At 36.7% G+C, this 13,430-nt stretch overlaps 1 protein-coding gene across 3 annotated transcripts in view; it reads right to left on the minus strand.

Moving 5' to 3' along the window:
- The window catches only part of SCAF4 (SR-related CTD associated factor 4), a 46,709-nt gene that overhangs the window by 13,253 nt on the left and 20,026 nt on the right, over positions 1-13,430 (minus strand). For 2 of the 3 annotated variants that reach the window (XM_065862601.2, XM_071810395.1), the window contains exons 9-17: positions 13,039-13,086; positions 11,796-11,904; positions 11,296-11,463; positions 9,969-10,054; positions 7,895-8,085; positions 5,987-6,087; positions 4,840-4,953; positions 3,914-4,070; positions 2,236-2,390 (exon numbers count right to left, since the gene is read on the minus strand). In XM_065862601.2, coding sequence (XP_065718673.1) covers positions 2,236-2,390; positions 3,914-4,070; positions 4,840-4,953; positions 5,987-6,087; positions 7,895-8,085; positions 9,969-10,054; positions 11,296-11,463; positions 11,796-11,904; positions 13,039-13,086 — 1,129 coding nt within the window. The remainder of the gene's footprint in view (positions 1-2,235; positions 2,391-3,913; positions 4,071-4,839; positions 4,954-5,986; positions 6,088-7,894; positions 8,086-9,968; positions 10,055-11,295; positions 11,464-11,795; positions 11,905-13,038; positions 13,087-13,430) is intronic. The other variant, XM_065862602.2, reaches the window with a different exon arrangement.

Below are 13,430 nucleotides of genomic sequence, written 5' to 3' on the forward strand. Positions count from 1 at the left end.
ACCAGACAAGAACAATATTACTTAGGTAATCTGATCATAAATAGCAAATCTAGGTAGGGATGCAGCAAAACTAGCACCAACACGGAAGAGAAAGCCCAACAAAACAGAAGGTCAAGAAGTGAGAGAAGAGAGAGTATGTTATGGGAATCACACAATCAAAGCTGTATTTATAAAGCCTGTTCTGCCATACCACACACATTCAAGCTGCTTCTCCAGTCAGAGGGAACAGGCTGGGCAGGGGCTTTGCATGGCTAACACGGGAGCAATCAGCCAGCCAGAGCATCCTGGTATCACTGCACTGATGCCCATTGCAGGCTGGACAGCATGAGCAGCTACCCAGCACTCCTAAAAACCTCCCCACCTCTTACAGTCCCAAACATTAAAGACAAATACAAATGAAAGCAGTTCTGCTTGTATCACAAGACAAAAAAGCATCAGCTAATTAAAAAGCAGTAGTGCTCTACAAAGAAAGTGGAATGAGTTTTTTCCTTTAGGTATTCAGTCACATTTGCATATTACAGAACATGTTACTTTTACTACTACCATCACTAACATCATCACACCTGAACTTAATTTGTAAATTTTAAGAACTATTTACAAACTATTAAACTATTGTAATTTTATGGCCCGGGAAGACAACTGTGTTGGTCAAGTGTAAGCATAAAAAAAGTTCATAGCAAAACCAAAGATAATGACTTAATAGAGTTCTCTGATCCTGGTCTGAATTTGTGAAGATAAAAGCTTCTTTGCTATAGTAAAAATCTGAAGCTGATGAGGTGGAGACAAGCAATCAGCAGACTCAACATATTCTGAAACTGGTTGTTTTTTTCTTTACACTTTCTTTTTTGGTACAGATTTAAGGAAAATAAACAAAATCACTACTATTTAATACAGTTAATGGTTAATAAAACTCTCTGAAATTAGGAATTTGACTTCCATGTTCATTTACTAATAACACCTTAGAGCATTTCAGGAATCTATGTCAAAACAACACAAAATTAAACATACTATATTCTCAAATCACATAACTGGCTAAATGATACATGTCTTCAAATAATCTGAGTTCTTGATCTTTTCTGAGTGTCTGCCATATTGTAGTTCATAAATCACATTTTCTCAAGACGCAAAATAGTTTTATTCACACTTCTTCCTATTTGGAAGAATATATACTACTATTTTAACAGTGACAAGAAAGAAACTATTACTGTAAAAGTAGTACCACATCTGTCAGTATGTAAAGCTAAAAGAAAACAGATTATAAAACACTGGAGGGAATAATTATTATAACATGCTACTTAAACTAATGGTAAAATTTCAGAGTGTTCTTTTAATCAGTGAACACACAACATCAGCTTTGACTAAAGAACCATTGTAACAACAAAGGAAGGGTATGAAAATTTTTATATTAAATTCCCAAAGGCTGTTCAAAGAGAGTATACACAATATGGACAAACATGAAAGCAATATGCATATTTTAGAAAGTCTATAGCTTACTAAAGCCAACAGTGAGGAAAACTAATTAGGAAACCAGAAAAAGAAAGAAAAGGCAATCATAAAACTGAGAGGATGCAATTCAGCCCATTAATAAAAAAAATCTACTGCAGTAATTCCTCTGGGCCTAGGAGAACAGGTATTAGCAGTACAGTTCTACAGTACTTCAAATAAAGGTCTGGCATACACACATACACTGCCTACATTAGCATTAGCGCAGCAACGAGGTTTTGGAGTAAATCCACCATCATTCCCACTAACCACATGCTGACTCAGTTCCCAGGGCTGTTCTGGTACATGCAAACTACATCCCTTTTCAGGGAAATCAAACCAGACACTCTGCTCTTGCTGGGCACAACACATGCTCCAAACCATAATGGGTTCTTTTTTTTTTTTTTGGAGTCTTCAATTGCACTGTGGCTTAGCAGAACAAAAAAAAAAAAAAAGTTGTTCTATGAGAATGTGTTGCTCTTTTACATGAAGAAGCTCAAATAATGGACTTCAGGTGCATCCTTGATCTATGGCACAGCAAAGTTATCTTCATAAATCAACACTATAGCCAGTCTGCTAACAAGAGCATTTTTAACCCAGAACAACAACGTGACAGACATACATACACAAAATCAACTAGTTACCGTTCATCGTATTTCCCCCTCCTCTTTAACTTACCTATTGCCAAACTCAATTATCATTTAAAGTAAGTTTTTGTTTAAATATCCAGAGCAAATGAGAAGCAACTCTCACCTGTGGAGGAGGTACTGTTATTGGTGCAGGCATGGGAACAGGAATTGGAACAGGTAAAGCTTTAGGTATAGGTGACACTGGTTCATTATGTGTAGCTTCTGCACCTCCATTTTGAGCTACTTCATTTTCAGACTTCTTGGGAATCCCCTTCCACTCTAAACAAAAAGACCCAAACATACATGTATCAGCTCAGTAGAAGTGGACAAGTAGCCAAGCACTGCCATGTAAAATGACTGTTCTTTCTGATGTTTACAAAAAATGACATAATTGAAAATATTCAGATGAGAAGTACAGAGTTAAGATGCATTTAAACATTTCTGACAATAAAATTTCAAAATTACTTTAAACACAGTACAGCAAATCACTAACACATAGCAGTAAATTTATTCCTTTCATTAGTCATTCAACAATTTTTTTTACACTGACGACATGTATCCATGCCCAGGACTCTGAAACACATTATCTGTAACAAAACCAGTTAGGTTGTTTAGGGACAAGCTTTCAACAGATTCATTCTATTGCTTTCAAGCAAGAAGGCATCAGCTTTTTCACTACTTTGAGAAGTCATTTGTGAAAAACCAACATTTTCAAGTCTTGAACAAGGAAAAGGAGAATATAACAATGAAGAATAGAAGCAAATTAAGGGAAACATCAAACATAGCTTCAAAGTCTATCTACAGAAGAAATATGGCTCCTATTGTTTGTCAGAAATTGCTGGGAAAAGAGAGCTAAGCAGAAAAAAGGGATCAGTTAAGAAGCACTGTGGGAAGAAGCATTGAGAAGACTGGAACACACTTAGGTTATGTTTATCATTCATTAGACTTTTTGTTTCAAACGCACACTCAATTTATTTTTGTGTTTTTATCAGGACGAGATACTACTATTTAAAATAACCACCACCTACTTAAGGCAAATTGGAAAGACAAAACCCTGAAATAATGTCTCAATAACTATTAATAGACAGCACATCACACAATGATTAAAACCAACAGCTTAGAGTACTAATTCAAAGAACTTAAGGCAATTTCAGCATTTATTTAATATTACTTTTAAAATCATAATGGCCAGCACACTAGCAACTTTACACTGATTTGAAGCTGCTGATTATAATAGGTATCATTTTCTTAATATAACCATAGTAACCAGATACTTTCACTGTTTGCATACAAAATAACAAAAATCCTATTAGGTCCCTAGAAATACAAGACTTGCTAAGGTAACTGAAAATGTTACAAGTGAGAAAACTATGGGCACTTTTTCTAGAAATTACAAAGTTGCTGTCTGCTCTGCTGCTACACAAGTACTGCTAAGTCACGCTCATTTGTTAGTGGTGCCTCACACAAACAAGGGGTGGAGGACCAGGCTGGCTCTGGGACAAACAAGCACAACACACGTTGGCCATCAAGGGCAACCACCAGTGCAGCTGACAGGTCACCTGGTAACCACTTGCGTTTTTAGCCCAGCCTCTCATAACACAGCTGCACAATTCCTGATGAGGGACTATCCTTAATGGCTTCCAAACTCCTTCCAATCTACAGGTTGTACATGATATTCTTCTCAGCCATTTCAAGGATTTTATGTGCACCTCAGAGTCATGAAAGTCAGCCACACCAACTTCAGGACACCAGCACAAAGGAGAATTTTTTTGAAAGCATCTAAAGATGTAGCAATACTTTACCTGGACAAAGAGTTTCGTTGTCCAACATTCCTCCCTCACAGAAACTTTCAAGATCTTCAGGTTTTACTTTGTCCCATGGTATGTAAGTAACTCCTAATTCTACATCCCAATACTGCTTATAATCTGGCTTTATTCCTTTATTCAAAGCCCATGCAATCTTGGGGGAAACAAAAATACATGTAGTCAGTAAAATGTTTCCACTTTAATGGATTCAATATTTACTTCTCAAAAACAACATTAACACTTGAGGCAAAAAAGCAAAAAGAATACTGTAATAGTGGGAAAAATAGGTTAGTTACAAAACTATGAAATAAGAGGGGTTTTTATAGCAAACTTAGTTCTTATTTCTTGGTTTGACTCTTGCACAAAATAAAAATGTATAAATGTAAAAATATAAATAAATTATGTATAAATCTAAATAATAAATAAATTAAAATATATAAAGGCATTTTCTTCAAATGTTCCCCCATCACTAAAATTAATTCTGTTTCCCTTCAGAGGACAGTGTCACAGTCTAATACAATGTTCTTCAAAAGGAAGAACTTCACTAATGAATGTGTTCTACTTCACTTATTAGCACTCTTTGTAGGATTAGAATATCTAATATTCTAATATAAGACAAATAGCCAGCAACAAGAAAAACATAGTTACAGTCTGCTGTAGTGACTAAAAGGACACCATTTTAGGTTGTTAAATAGACAATTACTGGCAATCTTTCAAGGAAACAGATACAAGTCCCACTAGTCACATTACAAAACAGGAAGAATACTTTACATCAAGTAAATAGTGGTCCATTCGCATAAATTAACAGAACACCATATCCAGAATACATATAAGTCTAAAATACCCCAAAGCCTAGAATAGATGAAAAGGGATTACGGTGATTACAGTAACTTTAGAACAGCTTGACATTTTCCAAGAAGTACCTTTATAGATTTCTGATTGACTTTGAAGTTTCCTCGGCTCAGTTTCTGCAGGGCACGGTAAGCATCTTGTCTGTGAACCATTACAATATAGGCACATCCTCTGGGCGGTATCATCTGTTTGTATTTTCAGAAAAAAAAAAAAAAAAAAAAAGATTTTGCTGGCACATTAACAAAGTCATGAACAACACACAAGTCTTCAATTACAGCACACTGGAACATCAGCAAGTGTTTCAAAAAGGACTATGATAGTATGAAAGAGAGTGTTAGTGAAGAGGCACATTTAGCCACTATCTTCTGGAAATACAAATTTCTAGCAACTTCTTATGCGAAAAGTTTTAAACTTTGTTCTGTGTGAGAATATGGACAACTGTTGTATATTTAATCTTTTAAAACCGTTAAACAGTAGTATTCATGTACATGTTACGGTCTGGCAATTAATTACTCTGTTAGAAGAAACAAGACACTCTAATACCCCACTTCATTCCATATACAATAAGCAGCCAGCTGCACCTCCACGTTCTGTTTTATTTGCAGTTTTGTAATAATTTTGATTATTCACAATGCATTTGAGAAAAAACTTTGTTTTACAAGACTTGGGAATAGGAAGAAAATTACAGTCACTTATTTTTGTTTGCTTGTTTAAATTAAATTTTATAGCTACTGGAAGAGCTGTCATTTGTATATAAAAATATCCTTAAATACAACAGTGTAATAATAGTTATCCATGTTTATGACCAAAATGACAGAAGAGAAACAAGCAAAAGGGACAAGAACATGTGCTGAGAGTCCACATAAATTGGAACGGAGAAGGAAGTCAGCAGTATAGCATGAAATTCTGTACCCATCTCAACAGCCCTTTCTTGTTCAATTCTCTCCAAAGCATGACTTTTATGAAAATGGGATAATCTTCTGTATTACCCCTAAGTGCATTTTTTAACTGCAAGAAACTAAAGCAACTACCTTCTTGTTTTTCTACAAAGCAGCCAAATGAATTGAGTTTACAAGTTAGAAAACACAATCATGCAGGAAATCAGAGCTCTTGACTCTTCTGAATGTATCAACAGTAAAGCTGTCTTAAAACAGTCTGAAAAGCCTTTTTGTAATCAGGATGTATCAAAGTAGCCTACACCACACCATTTATACTTACATTTATTGATTCAATTGGGCCAAACTCCTCCAAAAGACTTCCAACATCCTGTTGAGTTGTCCTTTTGTCAAGTTGTCCCACCCAAAGCGTAGTACTACAAACTACAAAGATTTAATGCAGATTGTAAGCGCACTTGGAAATACACGTTTCACAGGCCACAATGTCAAAACAGTTATTTTAAAAGTCAGTTTTCAAATGAAAAAAAGCCAATATTAAAATTAATATTTTATTAATTAGAAGTTTTTGACAGAAATCTCTTTTTCTTGCCCACCTGGAGCTGCATTAACATTTAACCACAGCAACTACATCAGAATTGTTGTTAGAATGCCCTCACTAAGAAGCTCTCTAGTTAACTTAATATTGAAGTGACCTGAAACTTCTGATGATCGTGAGCTCTGCAAATCATCATAAAAAGGAAAGACATGCTTTGCTGCTAACAGTGCACCACGAAATATCCCAACACACACCGTGGATATTTCACAACAAGGTATTTCACTTCACTTAGTATGAAATCCAAGCTACGGGCCACCATCACAAGTTATGGATGGTACTTACTGGCAAGATGATAATTGTTTATGGTGATACACCCACCACTGGCAGGATTTCCCTCCAGAATGTGGGAACAATTCAACTACAATGAGCAACCAAACTTTTAACATCTTTAGTGACCTACTCAATGCCTTTTTTTCTATAGTTAAGTGAAAAACTGACATAAGCTTTTTCTTTCAGGAAAGAGTAACCAACGTGCTTACCTTGCTTCATGTTTCAAGGTAATAAAACACATTCATATATGTTTTCCCCACTAAGTGATAGAAAACTGCAAACCTAAAAAGCATTGTGTGACAGGATCTGGGAGAGATGTTGGGAAAAGTATATCTTGCACCACTGCCAATAAGCTTTTAATGAACAGCTACTAAGTCTTTGCAGTCCTTTTAAATGAATGGTATTGTAATTCACAATGTTTTAGCTAGATAAAACTCTCCAGTTTTTATTCCTCTTACATAAAAAAGAACGTTCTCATTTTACTTGGTGACTCCAGAAAGGATTCCACACTCCCCAGGAACACTCAGAAGACAACTACTACATTTTGTCTATAAACAGAGGCAAAGCCAGGATTATTTCAGAAATCTGAACATTAGCCTGTGTGTTTTCCAGGTCAAAGCTCCCCTCCAGGTTTGAGAGACACACAACATTGAATCATTAAAAAAATTGTAATAATGTGCTCAGCTTCTTGGTGCTCAATCTGCTTTACCTTATATGTCTTGAAGGAAGGAAAAGAAAAACACGGTGTTTCAGCTTTTTCTTCCCTCGTTTTACAGCCAAAATATTTCTGACTTGGAGATATTCCAAAATTATCAAATTGTCTACTATGAGTAAAGGAAGTACAAGGATGTGTGGTGAATTTAATTCTTACCAGCTTTACAACAGTTCAGAGAATAAATCACAGTACAGTTTACTTTCATTCTGTTTGGATGAGTCTTGGAAGCCACATCAAACAGCATTAAACCGAAGAAAAAGGAACAAAAAACCCAACAACAGCAAAAAAAACCCACCACACTTCAGGTTAAGAACTGTCTTCTGGGATATTCTAAGCAGATACCATACACTGAAGGTAAGTAGACATGTCAAAATTCAATTTAAGAAAAAGTCTAATAGAGACAAGAAGTATATTTCTTTGACATTTACATTTTTCCTAAAATAACTGTCTTCTTAGTATTCCATTTTACATAGGTATGGTATCTACCATAATATCTTCAACTACACAGGACTCTAAAATTCATTAAAGAAAATACTAGACAAAGACAAAAAAATTCCACGTATGAACCAGGCAGATGCTGAGCATCCAAAAAATGGTATTATGGGAATTTGCAGAGCTACATCAACAGTAAAGAGAAAGCATAAACTTACCACTAACAGTTTCTGACTTGATCTGAGGAAGGCCTTTTGACCTGCGTTCTCTCTCCCTCTCTCGTTCACGTCTTTCTTGTGACCGAGACTTAGGAGAGTGTCGGCGTCTATCCCTGGACCGAGATCGAGATCGACGATGACGTGACCTTCGAGATCGGGAGCCAGATCTTGATCGTCTCCTTTTAGGTGACCTAGTTTAAACAAACAACCAATTATGTTCAATCTTTCTGACCCAGACATTGACAGGTAACTATTTCAGATATCTATTTAAATAATCAGGGAAGAGTTCAGTAAATAAAAAAATAAATAAATCCAAGTTCATTCACATTCATTTAGAACTAGAATACTTTATTACAGTAGCTTATTAATGCACTACAAGTTCATTGTTTTTCAATATCTTATATTGCTTTTGTATTGAAGTTTACTATCAAAACTATATTCACCTTAACACCAAAAATAATTGCATCTGCTTAAATGAGGAAAATGTTCATTACTTTTACAAAAGAATGGCTAAAATGAGAGATTAAAAATAAATTCTGCAAGTGAAAGTGTATTTTACATCATGTTCAAGTTTTAAACCACTCAAGGTCTGGAAGACAGTAAACCTTCAAGGAAGTCATACAAAACTTGGCAAAGGAGAAGACTCGTAACTAAGTAAGATAGCTTTGCTTTACTACTGGAACCAAATTTGTATGATCAGCTCAGACATGTAATACTGCCTCTGTGATCGGCAAAGTCCCATAGTACACTGGATCACAGATTTTCTTCTTAAGAAAGATGTCTTTAGAGCACAGACAAAATTACACTACCATAGAATCACAGAATCATCTTGGTTGGAAGAGACCCTCAAGATCATCGAGTCCAACCATAACCTAACTCTAGCACTAAACCATGTCCCTAAGAACCTCATCTAAATGCCTTTTAAACACCTCCAGGGATGGTGACTCCACACTTCCCTGGGCAGCCTGTTCCAGTGCTTCACAGCCCTTTCCGTGAAGAAATTTTTTCTAATATCTAATCTAAACCTCTCCTGGTGCAACTTGAGGCCATTTCCTCTCATCCTATCAGTCACTACCTGGGAGACCAACACCCTTCATGCTACAACCTCCTTTCAAGTACTTGCAGAGAGTGATAAGTTTCCCCTCAGCCTCCTTTTCTCCAGGCTGAACAGCCCCAGTTCCTTCAGCCGCTCCTCATCAGACTTGTGCTTCAGGCCCCTCACCAGCTTCATTGCCCTTCTCTGAACTCTCTCCAGCACCTCACCTTTCTTGCAGTGAGGGTCTTCCCTAAATTTACTCAGTATAGACAGGCGTAGAAGCTATCTCTACCAATAAGAGAGAGCTGTATAGATACCCGGTTTTCCTTACAAGGTATATGGCTTTCAGGGGTTCACAAGTCTTAAGGGTCACTAATCTGTTTCTCATTACCACTGCACTGAAGTACATACAACATTTAGCTGTGTTTAAACACAATTCCTCTCAGAGAAAAGATGTTGAAAGGGTCTCTTTTTTTTTCCTCTGTTCCAGAAGGGGAATTCAAATAAAGCCCTTGACAGTTTTAACTGTACCAAGAAATTTCACTAGTGTTGTCCACACAGAGATTAATACACAGACAGTAACTTATTGTAATTAATCCTTAGATTAAATTGAAATGAACTCTTTTACTAAATGTGTCCTTTGTCATAGAATCCAACTTGTACAGCACAACTGGGCACTTAAAAGAAACTACCTCAAAGGAAGCACACTGAGCAGGGCACCCAGGAAGTCAACTCAAAATGGAGGTAACAGGACTATGTCCTAAGGCATTGAAAATGAGCTCCACCAACAGTTCAAGCTGCCTCACCTCTCAGCTATTTACTGTCATGTCAGTTTGAAATTACCACTCCCACAGTGGATTTGGCAGCACAGCAACACATTCTCTGAGCTCCAGATAATCAGTATAACTCTCCTCAGTACTTGTACAGAATTAGTAAAGCATTTTCAAGTCTCTGGACGTGACACACTTAGTTCCTCATGTTAAAATCCAATGCTTCATACAATATACACCCTCACTAAAAGAACTTTCACTAATTTACCTGGATGCAGATCTAGATCTTGACTTTCTGCTGTCAGAAACATGCCGTTTTCCCTCTTGAATAGGTGGCTGCTCCACTTCCATATCCTAAAATATTAAGTTGACTGGTGTTACGGGCAAGTAGCACAAGCATTTTATTTCATTTTATGCCTAGACTAAATTACACAACAGCATGAAAATTACACTGGATATTCACATACATGAAATTAAAATAAATAATAATAAATAAATAATAATAAATAATAAAACTCTCTTCAAAAGCTTCATCACCACTTTGTGGTCACTAATAAGGAGACAGTCCAGTAATAAATGAACATAATACAACTACTGCAAAAATATAATAAAAGTAATTTACACAGAATTCTCGTTTTTCAATTTGCAAATTATTGCTTTCCCACATTCTAGCCAACTTCAACACCGCATACATCTCCACAGAATATGATGATATTCCTTAAAGTCAGTAAGCGGATCTTGTTCTGTCACCAAAATCACAGAAAATTAAGGCCTACTAAAAAACTTTTCTCCAAGATGTTATACGAAAGTAGTTTAAGCTATATATATAAGCTAATTACAATACTATAAATTTGAAGAATGAAGCACTAAGTCATCAAAACAACGAATAACACAAGACAACCTGCTTTAAAACACCCCAGTAAGTTCCACAGTTCTTCCTTCCTACCCCAAATCCTCTACAGCTTCCCAATCTAGAACATACCGTGTCGTGCCTAAACTTTAGTTTTCACAATGCAACCCTGACACGGAACATCCACACAAACAATCTCTCAGAATGTACCGATTTAACAGAATTCAAGACTAAAAAAACTGATTACCAACATCTTCCAAAACCTTAGGAACAAGAAATAAGTGTTTACCTACACTTGGATTTTTTATAAACTTTTACAGACTTCAGAGTTTATTTCCACTATATTAGCAATCTACCAGGCCCTTAAAAACTACAGTTTCCAGATGGCTTATCTCCAGAGCGAGATTGGGCTGTTAGAACTCCATGGAACAAAATATTCCTGAAGCATGATGGGGACAGGAAAAGGAGGATGAGGAAAAGTGAGAGGTGGAAGGACAAAATGCAATCCAAAGTCTATCACAAAAGAAGAGTTAACACATATGTATGCTGGGTTTGCCACGCTTCTGAAATATCAGAATTGTCATATAGCACTGCAGCTATCCAGCTTTTTCTTGGATGAGTTACCCTCACAGTCATCCCTGTACATGGTTATCATGAAGTTTCCTCTCCTGAACAAATTACACAGGTTTGAGAAAGACATGTATTAGAGCATTTAAGTTAGTTGTTTACTGTGAGGAGTCCTCACCTGCTGATGTGGTTTCTGCATGTGTGATTCACTCTGTACTGGAAAAGGAGACTGAAAAGTTTGCTGCACAGGTGCTGTCGGTGGAATCACAGGCTGAGCCATGGGTGGAAACTGTGGGGTAGGCAGGAGGCCAAAACCTGGCATTTGCCCGTTAGGAGGAAGCGGAACCTTGGGAGAAGAAAAAACACAAAACCTTTCAGTTACAAAAAAAAATGCATTAGTGTTTCCAGTAAAATTGTATCCCTGCTCCAAAGTCACAATACAAGAGCAGAAGCCCAAGACAGATGAAGAAGCTCAAGTGTTTAGGCATATAAAATAAAAATCTTGTTCTTCAAAACTTGACCAGAACAGAGAACAGAAATGTTTCCTGAGAGAGCCAGAGGGCTAAGCTATATTCAGTCTTCATTAACAGGAACACCACTTCCTTATTTCTGCACCAAAGAAAGCAAAAGATAGAAAACATAACACAACAGAGGGGCAAGGGAAAACCCTGAAGTTACCTGGTGACGCATTGGATCCTGCTGCATTCCCATCATCCGCTGCTGAAAAGGATCCATATTTGGGATTTGAGGAAATACTGTCTGTTGTACACCTTCTGCTGGAAACCCACTAAAACCAGGAATATTTTAGTGAGACAAGTCAGTAGATACACAGATTTTTCTGGCCTTTATTTTATATATTTCCATGTACATTTAAACATTCTTGCTTCAAATTTAGACAGAAAAATCTTTATTATGATTCCATTTCCTCTCTAAAAAGTGAAAACAGAAAAAGGAGAAAGAGTGGCTTCCTTATCTTTTCTCCACTGTAAGAGCACTCCTTCAACATTTAAAAAAACATTACATAAAGGTTTAAGCCTCTCTTCCCTCTGTACTTATATGATCTTGCTAAAGATATCAGTCTATGGAAATTTTTTATGAAGGTTGTGTGCCTTAGGCTAACTTTCTTCCTCTCCACTTCCTCTTTTGGGAACAAAATAAGCAAGCTTTTTCCTCAATGAAAATAAATTGGTCATACTTTTGCTAGGAAAAAAACCTCTAGTTTGGGAGGAATTTAGGGCAGAGGAGAAAGGATTACAGTAATGTCATTCACTTCTTGATTCAACACACAGAATGGACAGTGCTCAGGGAAATAATGAGGTCTGTGCATTTAACAGGGCCTGTTTACAGGATGCAGTTTGTGTAAGAAACTGAACAGGATTTCAGGAAGATAAAGGAATTTCATGGTGATGTGAAACAGAACTTTGCAGTATTTTAAGACACAGGTGCCACACAATTCTTAGATGATTCTGGGCAGATCAGTTTTCCATATAGACTATTAACGATTTTGTTTGCCCAAAATTAGACTACTGGAATCCAGTCTTCAGAGGCATCTTACATAATATAAAAGAATAAGGACAGAGGCTTTGAAGTGCTACAAACAGAACATTAACATGCTGAAAAGCCTAGTCCAATGATCTCTAGTTGTGCATACACAAGAAGCACATATGTTCAACCTACCTCATCTTTCTGTACACCATGAGTTCCATCTGTATTACAGGGAAAACACTACCGATTTACTTAAAAGGCATTTTAATTAAGTAATACTTGTGGAACATTAAAGTGCTCAAGGTGATAAACACAGTAAGAGAGCTAATGACAAAGTTAGTGATCCTGTTTTTGAGAGTGGGGTTTGGATGGCATATACAGAGAGTAAGACATGGGGCCACATACTGAAGCAGGGAAAAAAGAAATATTGACTAACCCAGGTAATGAGCACCATCCAGCCTGTGCACTGAATGAGAGAGGGGTCCTGTGGAAAAAACTAGTATGTGATCATGTAATTTAAGACTTTATCATAATGCATATCAAAAGGGAAAGAGGAGTCTGAGTTAGTCTGCATGGATATTTCATGCTTGAGAATTTAAAGCTGCAAAGCCAATTTAAATGTTTTAAACAGCTAAAACTATCACAATGTTTGGAAAAGCATCTTGTCCTCAGCCAGCAAAGCAATCCAGCTGATTACTAACAATGCCCTGATGCTTGTGCAACAAAAACATGGAACTCATCTTGAAAACAAAACTGAGCTTTTCTCTACAGAGCACATCCTCAATCAACGTAACATGCCAAACCTACACCAGATTGCCAAAACCAAAC

The sequence above is a fragment of the Patagioenas fasciata genome, chromosome 1, assembly GCF_037038585.1.
Source record: "Patagioenas fasciata isolate bPatFas1 chromosome 1, bPatFas1.hap1, whole genome shotgun sequence".
NCBI classification, from domain to species: domain Eukaryota; kingdom Metazoa; phylum Chordata; class Aves; order Columbiformes; family Columbidae; genus Patagioenas; species Patagioenas fasciata.